The 12,714-nt window shown below is 43.7% G+C and overlaps 1 protein-coding gene across 1 annotated transcript in view; it reads right to left on the reverse strand.

Annotated features, from left to right (window-relative positions):
* The window catches only part of LOC110490939 (piezo-type mechanosensitive ion channel component 2), a 159,616-nt gene that overhangs the window by 44,684 nt on the left and 102,218 nt on the right, over window positions 1-12,714 (reverse strand). Inside the window, exons 6-8 of the mRNA XM_036944026.2 lie at window positions 11,787-12,111; window positions 11,162-11,375; window positions 1,005-1,173 (exon numbers count right to left, since the gene is read on the reverse strand). Coding sequence (XP_036799921.1) covers window positions 1,005-1,173; window positions 11,162-11,375; window positions 11,787-12,111 — 708 coding nt within the window. The remainder of the gene's footprint in view (window positions 1-1,004; window positions 1,174-11,161; window positions 11,376-11,786; window positions 12,112-12,714) is intronic.

A 12,714-nucleotide genomic window follows, 5' to 3' on the forward strand; every position in this document is an offset into this window, starting at 1 on the left:
GAGCAGCCCCTCTGTCCAGTGGGGTCATTGAGAGGGGTGGCCATGGTGAGTAAGCCAGGGAGGTGGACAATAAGGCGGACTAAGACAATGGTGAAGTGGGGTCCGCGTCCCGCGCCAGAGCCGCCACCGCGGACAGACGCCCACCCAGACCCTCCCCTATAGGTCAAGGTTTTGCGGCCGGAGTCCGCACCTTTGGGGGGGGTACTGTCACGTTCTGACCTCTATTTCTGTTGTTTTGTAGTTATTTAGTATGGTCAGGGCGTGAGTGGGGTGGGCAGTCTGTTTGTTTTTCTATGTTTTGGGGCATTTCTATGTTTTCGGCCTAGTATGGTTCTCAATCAGAGGCAGGTGTCATTAGTTGTCTCTGATTGAGAATCATACTTAGGTAGCCTGGGTTTCACTGTGTGTTTGTGGGTGATTGTTCCTGTCACTGTGTTTGTCGTCACAGGATAGGACTGTTTTGCGTTTTCACATTTCTTGTTTTTGTTAGTTTGTTCATGTGTAGTGATTTATTAAAACATGAATAACCACCACGCTGCGCTTTGGTCCGCTTCTCTTCCTCCTACAGACGAACGCCCTTACACTCATCTGTGTAGTGAGTCATCCTCCACAGCTTCGTAAGATCCAACCATTTCCAAGAACTGTGGATGTGAGGAAGAATATGCAGGTTTCCTCTGTGTCAATTTAGTTTGACGCATGCTGAATGAGTGACTCATTCAGTAAATATGGATACGCCCATGTTTTGAACCACAAATTAAAATAACCCTTTCAATTATAAAAATACAGTTCAACACAGCTACACCAAAATGGTAGTGGTTTTACAGTAGACCCTATACAGTTAGACAGCCACCATGTTGGTACAGTGTGGATTCTGTAATGGAGTGCACAGTGTACCACAGGGCCCTGAACAGAAATGGCGTCAGTGTTACCGCAAAGTTAACTCACCATGTACCTCCGGGGCCCTGCCCCAATATGGCCACCGTGTTACAGTAACTTTAACTCACCATGTCTGTGGGGTCCTGGAGCCAAAGGCGTATAAGCGTGGCCAGGGTGTAGTAGAGCACCAGCAGCATGATGGGGTTGACATAGTGGTACCAGGCCAGCGCCGGGTTGACCCGGAACATCCAGGTGTAGGAACAGTCAGTCTGTACCACCGACGAGATGCCAAACAGACTGGTGGAGGGAGGAAGGTGAGAGGGAGGGAAGGACGGGAGGATGGAGAGGGGGAGAAAGGCGGGGTGGGGAGAGCATTATTTCTTGCACAGTTGTGCGGTGATGTTGATCTTGAAAATCTGAGAACAATCCAGCCACATTCTATTGGCATGCCATTCCCCATGTATAGCTGAGAGAGAAAAGGAGAGAGAGAGAGAGAGAGAGAGAGACAGAGAGAGAGAGAGAGAGAAATAACCAGAATTGGGCATATTATATTACTGAATAGGCAAGCAAATACTTTTGGAAGGGATTCTGAGAATTAGAGAATAGCAGCAGTCAGCATTAGCACAGAGGATATTACAGAATGAAACGCCTCCATTACTTGTATTCCCTCTTTAATTACAATTACCCCCCTCTGCATCTTAGCAGTTGGCTACATGTAAAAAATGAACTTCTACTGGAACAGCACTCTCTGGAATGGTAACCCTGATCAGTAGCATAACCAGACAGTACATTTGACCAGTTCTCCCAAGTCATATACTCACATACCATAAATGATCAAACACACACATTTTACATGGACAAGACTTGAAAGACAGTGTGACAGTGTGATAACAACCTCTCCCTCAACGTGATCGAGACAAAGGAGATGATTGTGGACGACAGGAAGAGGACCGAGCACGCTCCCGTTCTCATCGACGGGGCTGCAGTGGAGCAGGTTGAGAACTTCAAGTTCCTTGGTGTCCACATCACCAACAAACTGACATGGTCCAAGCACACCAAGACAGTCGTGGAGAGGGCACAACAAAACCTATTCCCCCTCAGGAGACTGAAAAGATACTCAAAAGGTTCTACAGCTGCACAATCGAGAGCATCCTGCCTGACTGACTGGTTGCGTCACTGCCTGGTATGGCAACTGCTCGGCCTCCAACCGCAAGGCACTACGGAGGTGGTGCGAATGGCCCAGTACATCACTGGGGTCAGGCTTCCTGCCATCCAGGACCTCTATACCAGGCGGTGTCAGAGGAAGGCCCTAAAAATTGTCAAAGACTCCAGCCACCCTGGTCATAGACTGTTCTCTCTGCTACCGCACGGCAAGCGGTACTGGTGCGCCAAGTCTAGGTCCAAAAGGCTTCTAAACAGCTTCTAACCCCAAACCATAAGACTCCTAAACATCTAATCAAATTGCTACCCAGACTATTTGCATTGCCCCCCCCCCCCCCTCCTTTACACCACTGCTGCTCTCTGTTGTTATCATCTATGCAGTCACTTTAATAACTCTACTTACATTCACATATTATCTCAACTAACCGGTGCCCCTGCACATTGACTCTGTACCAGTACCCCCCTATATATAGTCTCGCTATTGTTATTTTACTGCTTCTCTTTAGTTACTTGTTACTTTTATTTCTTATTCTTATCCATATTTTTTAAACTGCATTGTTGGTTAGGGGCTCGTAAGTCAGCATTTCACTGTAAGGTCTACACCTGTTCTTTTCGGCGCATGTGACTAATACCATTTGATTTTATATGTTTCTATAATGCCGTGTATTTTCGATGAGATAATGAATGTAAAAGGTATGAGTATGGGCTGCAGCCCAGTGCTGGGGACCCACCAAGACAAAGTCACTGGTATAAACAACTGCAACTGCTTCAAGCATGTCTCCGGAACCACAAAACCCACAATTCCCTGGCCTAACATCTTAGTATTCTCAGAAACACTTTCAATTTACACAAGCAGTAACAATGTTATGGTCTCTCTCTCTCTCTCTCTCTCTCTCTCTCTCTCTCTCTCTCTCTCTCTCTCTCTCTATCTCTGTCTCTCTATATCTCTCTCTCTGTCTCTCTATCTCTCTCTCTCTCTCTCTCTCTCTCTCTCTCTTTCTCTCCCTCTCTCTCTCTCTACTACTATTTTAATAAGACTAAAGAAGGCAGTCGGCGAGCAAAACAACAACAGATGTCTCTCGAGTAAAGGAAAGGAAAGAAAGGGAGGACAGAAAGAGAGAAAAGAGAGGGAGAGATGCCAAAGTGCACAATAGTCACTCCAGCAGTCTTTCATTTTGGATTTATATCATGCCGCTATAATCAACCAGAATAGTTTTCTTTGGAATCACGGCCGTCAGGTCCTGTTAGGAGTAGGTCGACTTGAGGTGCACAAACATTCTAAAACTGCAGCTTTTATTAATAAAAAATAGAACCTAGAACTCACTTAGTAACACGATGGGTTTAAAGGTGTTAAAGGTGTTATATCCTCTGCCTCCTTGGCATAGACAGCCTACGAACCAGATGCTTTCATGCCCAAGTCCTGCTGCCACAGCTGGGGAATGCTAACCACTGACTACTGGTGTGTCTTCTATCAAGTGGCATCGGGTGAATGTCAATAGTATTTATTTGATTCCTCGTGTCCTCTCTCCTCGCCTCCTTCTCAAAACACATTGGAGGAGGTCAGAGGAGAGGCGGTGAGGAGATAGGAAACGAGGAATCAAATGCCACAGGGCACTGGGTGGGTCATTCTAATCTGCCATGGATTGTCATGGTTTCCCAAGGAAGAAAGACAGTGAACGTGTTTCAGAAATAAGAACTAATCTACAACAGGGATTGCAGGAGATCAAATATGTAATTTGTGAGTCATAAGCACTACTACATGCAAACGACACCGATTAGATACACAACAAGAACACACACAGATGCCTGAGTCATTGATACACCCATTCTTGCGCTGACGCTGTGATAAACACTTATAGCAAAAAACATTTGGCATTTTATGGGCTACTTTCAAGTAGTTTTTATTCCGCAGTTTGGGTCTAAATTGAAAAGCACACATATTTCGGTTAGAGCTCGGGTAGTAACCAAAACGGTATCCTCACCCGCAAATGTTAAATTACAAAGCTGGTAGTGATTGTGACTGTTTGATTGTCAGAGGGTTCTTTGTTTTAGCCCATTGGCAAGACAACGCTGCACAGAATCAGCCCAGTACTGCAACCATTAGTGGTGGGCAGCGTCCCAATTTGGGGAATATTTTGGGCCTTTGTCTCACAGACTTACTCCTGTGCCTTTGTCTCACAGACTTACTCCTGGGCCTTTGTCTCACAAACTAACTCCTGGGCCTTTGTCTCACAGACTAACTCCTGAGCCTTTGTCTCACAGGCTAACTCCTGGGCCTTTGTCTCACAGACTAACTCCTGGGCCTTTGTCTCACAGACTAACTCCTGGGCCTTTGTCTCACAGACTTACTCCTGGGCCTTTGTCTCACAAACTAACTCCTGGGCCTTTGTCTCACAGACTAACTCCTGGGCCTTTGTCTCACAGGCTAACTCCTGGGCCTTTGTCTCACAGACTAACTCCTGGGCCTTTGTCTCACGGACTAACTCCTGGACCTTTGTCTCACAGACTAACTCCTGGACCTTTGTCTCACAGACTAACTCCTGGGCCTTTGTCTCACAGACTAACTCCTGGGCTTTTGTCTCACAGACTAACTCCTGGGCCTTTGTCTCACGGACTAACTCCTGGGCCTTTGTCTCACAGACTAACTCCTGGACGCGACCCAGTCGTTCAGTCTTTTTGTTCTGTATCTATGGACACGACCCAGTCGTTCAGTCATTTTGTTCTGTATCTATGGACGCGACCCAGTCATTCAGTCTTTTTGTTCTGTATCTATGGACGCGACCCAGTCATTCAGTCTTTTTGTTCTGTATCTATGGACGCGACCCAGTCGTTCAGTCTTTTTGTTCTGTATCTATGGACACGACCCAGTCATTCAGTCTTTTTGTTCTGTATCTATGGACGCGACCCAGTCATTCAGTCTTTTTGTTCTGTATCTATGGACGCGACCCAGTCGTTTAGTCTTTTTGTTCTGTATCTATGGACAGTCGTTCAGTCATTTTGTTCTGTATCTATGGACGCGACCCAGTCGTTCAGTCATTTTGTTCTGTATCTATGGACGCGACCCAGTCATTCAGTCTTTTTGTTCTGTATCTATGGACGCGACCCAGTCATTCAGTAATTTTGTTCTGTATCTATGGATGCGACCCAGTCATTCAGTCTTTTTGTTCTGTATCTATGGACGCGACCCAGTCGTTCAGTCTTTTTGTTCTGTATCTATGGACGCGACCCAGTCATTCAGTCTTTTTGTTCTGTATCTATGGACGCGACCCAGTCATTCAGTCTTTTTGTTCTGTATCTCACGTTTCTTTTAGAATTTAATTTAGTTTTCAACAGAGGAGATTTGTATAAACCTTGCTGTCTGTCTCTCCGATGCTAGATGCTTTGTACAGTATAGTAGAGATTAAGTTTATAAATTGCCTGGCTGAGCTGATGAGACAGATGGAACAGAGTAAATAGGCATTTTAACATCATAGATTTAGCCGGTGGTAACTTCTGGAATAGACACCGGCTGGAATGCGGTTTCAACCAATCAGCATTCAGGATTAGACCCACCCGTTCGATAAAGAACAATAATATACAGAGTTACAGCAAACTCCAAATACAGAACAGCCTTTGGACCACTCTCCACCACATGAATGCACACAGACAGACACAAGCAGTTCTCTGACAACTGGTTTGTAAGGTGTTTGTGTTCTGTCGTCAGTTACAAATTTGGCCAACTAGTTGGGGGGGCACATTTCAGGGTGAATGAGCGTTTTCAGCAATTAGTCCTGTATCCTTCACTAAGGCCTTTCTGAAACAATGTTACCGGCACCAAGCAAAATAAACACTTTATTGACCATCCCTCCCCAGGGCTGCCTGTTGGTGTAGTTCAAGCATTGTTACAGCGTTCTCCATCTAAAAAGAGTCTGATCATGCCTAATTTAGATAAATTGCATCTACTTTACTTAGGGGCTCACTTCTCTCTCTCTCTCTCTGTCTCTCTCTCTTTGAACCAGACAGCTTAGATTTTTTTTCTCCCACAATTCGTGTCGAGTTCCCTGAAACCAGCTGTGTAATTTCTGAGCGGGCCAAGAATGGGCTGGCGTAATGAGAACCACCTGGGTCGGTGGAGCAGAGGGGAGCCGGAGCTGGGCCGGCTGGTGCCACCTCTCCCTGGCATGGTTCTCTCTGGGCCCTGATAGGGGCTGGATGGATGGAGGGGCCAGATGCACCTGACTGGGGAACAGGGTGGCTAGGGGAGACACTACTTGTCTAGAAGCCCTTGACCTAGGTACAAGGTCAGATTGTGTGAGTGCAGTGTGTGTGTGGGGGGGGGAGGGGGGACTACTTGTCTAGATGCCCTGGGTCACAGAGTGGGTGGGATTGTGTGTGTGTGTGTGTACAGTATGGGTCACAGACTGTGTGTGTGTATGTGTGTGTTGGGGGAGGGGGGGAGGTTGAAGTGTGTGTGCTTATCTAGGGTAGAGGTATTCTGAGTTTATGGAACTGCAAGGCCTAAATAAGGGGATAGATTGTGTGGGGAATTGAGCAGAGTACAGTGATTTGTGTGATACCGATGTTAGGCTTAACTAAGATCTAGTTGAAATCTAGTTGAAATAAACCCATCACAATGTAAAAATCTATTTACCCTACAGTAGTCTCCCGATGCTCAGTGGTTGCACATCATCGTACAAGGGTTCAACTTCGGTTTTAAAAGTGGGGGATTATTATTATTACCATAACTTTTTAGGGGGGGTAAACACTCCAAACAGCCTACTCGACTGCTCGTAGGCATCCGCATGGTCCTAAAGCACACCGTTGCCTTGTTTAAAAAAAAATCACATTCCAATGAAAAACCTGGGGGGGGGACAAAAATACAATTTCAGAATGTGGTGGTGGTGGGGGGGGGTCCCCCCCGTACCCAGTGAAAGTTGCGCCCCTGCCATCGTACAATCACTTTTCAGATTTAAGAACATAACCAAAGAATGCTGCCAGCACAAACTTTAGAGCCGGGCTACAGAATGACGCAATCAAGTATATGATCCGTACCTTTGAGAATAATCTCTTGGTTGTAAAATTCTAAACGATTCGACTGGTCGTTAATCTCTAATTTGTATTACACTTTCCACCATCGGGAAATAAGCAATGAGAACCTATGATCTGAAATACAAAACACTATGCCCATAGAGACAAGGTAGATCACGAAAATACTTTTGAGAGTTTTAATGGGAGGTTTTGGTCTGATATCTCGTTTCTTTATCATTGTGACACTTCTTTCCCTCCCATTAAATGGAGATCCCATTTGTATAACATGTTTATGATGGTTCCTGTGATAGGATAGAGGCAGCATACTTTATGCCCAAAATAGTTTACATACAACACAGACCTCATTCCTTGTGACTTGTCTTTGCAACTCAGAGTCACCAGAGTCACAATGACAGCCTAGGAACAGTGGGTTAACTGCCTTGTTCAGGGGCAGAACAACAGACTTTTACCTTGGGATTCGATCTTGAAAACTTTCGGTTACTAGTTCAACACTCTAACCACTAGGCTACCTGCTGACTTCTACTCCACAAACAACTAAAATAGTCTAATTATTTACTTCAAATGTTAGCTTCAGTGTTGCCTGTATGGTTCAAAAAGACATATAATACACAGTCCCGTCAGAAAGCATTCACACCCCTTGACTTTTCCATATTTAATTGTGTTACAAAAGTGGGATTAAAATGGATTTAATTGTCATTTTTTTGTCAACAATCTACACAAAATACTCTGTAATGTCAAAGTGGAAGAAAAATTCCAACATTTGTAAAATATAGATGAAATATAAAACATATATATATATATATATATATATATATATCTTGATTACAGATGAAGTCGGAAGTTTACATACACTCAGGTTGGAGTCATTAAAACTAATTTTCAACCACTCCACAAATTTCTTGTTAACAAGCTATAGTTTTGGCAAGTCGGTTAGGACATCTACTTTGTGCATGACACAAGTAATTTTTCCAACAACTGTTTACAGACAGATTATTTCACTTATAATTCATTGTATTACAATTCCAGTGGGTCAGAAGTTTACATACATTAAGATGACTGTGCCTTTAAACAGCTTGGAGAATTCAAAAAAATGATGTCATGGCTTTAGAAGCTTCTGATAGGCTAATTTACATCATTTGAGTCAATTGGAGGTGTACCTGTGGATGTATTTCAAGGCCTACCTTCAAACTCAGTGCCTCTTTGCTTGACATCATGGGAAAATCTAAAGAAATCAGCCAAGACCTCAGAAGAAAAATTGTAGACCTCCACAAGTCTGGTTCATTCCTGGGAGCAATTTCCAAACACCTGAAGGTACCACGTTCATCTGTACAAACAATAGTACGCAAGTATAAACACCATGGGACCACGCAGCCATCATACCGCTCAGGAAGGAGATGCGTTCTGTCTCCTAGAGTTGAACGTACTTTGGTGCCAAAAGTGCAAATCAATCCCAGAACAACAACAAAGGGCCTTGTGTAGATGCTGGAGGAAATAGGTACAAAAGTATCTATATCCACAGTAAAACAAGTCCTATATCGACATAACCTGAAAGGCCGCTCAGCAAGGAAGAAGCCGCTGCTCTAAAACCGCCATAAAAAAGCCAGACTACGGTTTGCAACTGCACATGGGGCGAAGATTGTAGTTTTTGGAGAAATGTCCTCTGGTCTGACAAAAATAGAACTGTTTGGCCATAATGACCATCGTTATGTTTGGAGGAAAAAGGAGGAGGCTTGCAAGCCGAAGAACATCATCACAACCGTGAAGCACGGGGGTGGCAACATCATGTTGTGGGGGTGCTTTGCTGCAGGAGGGACTGGTGCACTTCACGAAATAGATGGCATCATGAGGTAGGAAAATTATGTGCATATATTGAAGCAACATCTCAAGACATCAGTCAGGAAGTTAAAGCTTGGTCGCGAATGGGTCTTCCAAATGGACAATGACCCCAAGCATACTTCCAAAATTGTGGCAAAATGGCTTAAGGACAACAAAGTCATGGTATTGGAGTGGCCATCACAAAGCCCTGACCTCAATCCCATAGAAAATGTGTGGGCAGAACTGAAAAAGCGTATGCGAGCAAGGAGGTCTACAAACCTGACTCAGTTACACCAGCTCTGTCAGGAGGAATGGGCCAACATTCACCCAACTTATTGTGGGAAGCAATTCCAGTGTAGATTTGGCCTTGTGTTTTAGGTTATTGTCCTGCTGAAATTTAGTTTATTATTTATTAGTTATTAGTTATTAGTTATTTATTAGTTATTGTCCTTAGCTGCATTTAGTTTATTTTTATCCTGAAAATCTCCCCAGTCCTTAATGATTACAAGCATATCCATAACATGATGCATCCAGTAATTTTCAGTAATTTGTTGTACTGGATTTGCCTCAAACATAACACGTTGTATTCAGGACACCATCCGAAGTGTAATTAATAACTTCCCCATGCACAAAGGGATATTTAATGTTTATTTACATTTTTGTATCCATATACCTATAGGTGCCCTTCTTTGTGAGGCATTGGAAAACCTCATTTTTCTTTGTGGTTGAATCTGTGTTTGAAATTCAATGTTCAACTGAGGGACCTTACATAATTGAATGTGTGGTACAGAGATGAGGTAGCCATTAAATTATGTTAAACACTGTTATTGCACATATAGTGAGTCCATGCAACTTGTTATGTGACTTGTTAAGCACATTTTCATTTTCATGAACTTATTTAGGCTTGCAATGAACTTATTTAGGCTTGCCATAACAAGGGGGTTGATTACTTATTGACTCAGGACATTTCAGCTTTTCATTTTGAATTAATTTAATTAATTCCCCTTTGACATTATGGGGTACTTACTGTGTGTAGGCCAGTGACCAAGAAATCTCAATGTAATCCATTTTAAATTCAGGCTGTAACACAGCAAACTATTGAAAAAAGTCAACGGCTGTGAATACCTTCTGAAGGTACTGTAATATTAGTCTATTTCTTAACTCATGAAACCACAAATCCTTAGTTATTTAGGGAATACCTTTCGGCTCAGGAGCACCCCCGACCCAGGGGCAATAGCCCCGTTAAAGATTTTTAAAAACAACAAGAGATGCCACTGAGCATGTTATATCATTCCTTGACAACCTTCATTTACTTCTCTATAAGTTAAGCCCAAATACATCCAAATACGTTACATAACGTCTTGGGTCAATACCAAGCTCAACTCCACTCCTTTCAACACAAAACACAAAATTCCCATGGCATGACAACATCCCAACTGCTATTCCCGTTCAAAAATTCTTGGTAAAGTTGTTGGCGGGTGGAGCGGGCCTGAGTGTCTGATGCCGGGGCCAGATGAAATACACCATGATCTACAGCCTCCAGCAGATGTCAAACACATTGTTGTGTGTTGTCTGGAGCGAAGAGGTAGACGATGCACATGTTTTATCAGAGGGCCCTTTAATCTTAAAGGTGCACCGTCCGCTGACAACTCCCAGTGCTGCTTTTCATAGGAATTCCTCTCCCTTTCTTTTTTTTTGATAAAGAGAGAGAAAGATAGAGCGAGAGAGAGATAATTCTTCACCCTTTCAACTTGACACAAGTAATCTCTTCCACAAGAAATGCCATTGCTTTCACGGTCAGATTGTAACTTACCCGCTGTGACGCCGGATACGACCAAAGCCAACGGACGGACACTTGACACCTACAATCGGCTCAGTCTTTGAGACTTGGATTTCTTGATTTTATTTTGGTGTATTTTTATCCCCAAGACACATTTTTGTGGGGTAATCTTATTGGTCACAGTCAGAGCCTCAGTGTTCCTGTATTCCTATACAGCTAAGTGATTACACACAAAGATGTTATGCTGATTTGCTGTGATTCAAAATTACCCTGTATACAGATGTCCAATGTGTGTTGATTTTTTGAACGATGTATGTGGGTTGCCTTTAAATTTCAACAAAAGGTGATGTATTGAAACTATATGGAAACATTTCACATCACGGTAGACACTCTCTTTAGGTTTACTTACAGTAGTGAGTACATACATTTGACATACTTTTTCACATTGGTCCCCCATGGGAATTGAACACATGCACACACACCCACAGCACAATTTCTCACCTGGCGTAGCTATCCCCGGGTGGGATGAGCTCCTGGAAGAGCTGGAACTGGTAGAGGTAGAGAACCACCAGGTGTCCAGCACTGAAGATGGCCATGAGGACACACAGACAGCTGAAAATGAGCGGGTGGAAGGTCCGACAGAAGGACCACCAGGTACACAGACCCAGGAAGGTGAAGAAGTACACCGCAGAGGTCAGGGAGGGCAGCATGATGCCTGGAACAGCACAGAAGCAGAGGGGGACATAGTGGCTGATAGAACATCCCCAGTGAGACTGGATGGAGCAGTTTGCATTGTATTTCCTAATATTGACTTTATGTTGTTGTCCAATCGCATCTCTGATTTTTACATTTCACACCAGAGAATGAAAAATATGGCACCAATCTAGGTAAGGAAGTTTTACATTCTGTAAAGGCTTTGGGAAACAAGGTTCATCCTAACCATTAATGTGTGTATTGTCTCATGCAAATGTTTAATATTGAATACTGAATGTTTCTAGGTAAAATGTCATTAAGTTCAACCAATGATTCATTCAAGTCAATTCAAGGAAATTAGAAATTGAGTAACTGCACTGCTCTGTTAATACGTTTGGGATTGTCAGTCTTTCGTTTGAGTGAGGGCACTTACCTGTAAGGCCCAGTAATATGGTGACCACTACTTTCCCTGCAGTGGTAATAAGATTCCCAATGATCTCCTTGACTTTGGACGCCACCGCCGCTATCTGACGAAGGATTATCATCTTAGTGCTCTCCTCCTCTTCTTCACCTTCCCCTTCTTCCCCCTCTCCTGTCTCCTCCACCTCATCCCCGGTCATCTCTTCATCCCCGTGTTCATAGTCCTCCTCGAACACCAGGTCGTCCTCCTCCATCCACACCTCCTCCCTTTTCTCCTCCTCCTCCTCCCTTTTCTCCCCCTCCTCCTCTTCTTCCTCATCCTCGTCTTCCTTCTTTTCCTGGGGAAAGAAGATGAATACAATGAGTATCAACGCAGAAATGAATAACCTGTACACACTGCTCCATTGAGTAGAAACGGCTTTGCTGAGTAGCCCTGCTTTGTTGAGGGAAATCAATCCAATAGACTGTGAAGACATAGTATTGGATGAAGTCAATGTATTGCCAATATGTCTGATACTTTGAGTGTTTCTGTGTAGAGACAACAGAGCTGAGCGAAAAACCCTGTCACGCATTTGATGCAGAACCATGTTGCGGCGAAGCTGCTGATAGAGATTTTAAGGAGGGTCCGAGGAGTTATGTCCCATTGTAATGATTAATGAGAAGGGTTAGTGGAGAGATTACAGGTCTGTTTGACTGTGACATACAGCAGGACCGTACTCCGGCCATTTGAACTAGCTGTCTCTTTTTAAGGCATCAAACGACTAAACAAGTCTAATGACTGCCCCCAATTCAGCAAACCTGCACTTTTCACTAAACATCAGCCAGTGCGTGTTTTGATTTAAATAGCAATTATACTGTTGGCTATTTAAGACTGCTGCCATGCAAACCAGCATATGGATTGTAAATGGTTAGCCAGCATTCTGGTTTACATTAGCCATGAG

This window comes from Oncorhynchus mykiss, chromosome 15, assembly GCF_057628025.1.
Source record: "Oncorhynchus mykiss isolate SJ-2025 chromosome 15, ASM5762802v1, whole genome shotgun sequence".
NCBI lineage: Eukaryota > Metazoa > Chordata > Actinopteri > Salmoniformes > Salmonidae > Oncorhynchus > Oncorhynchus mykiss.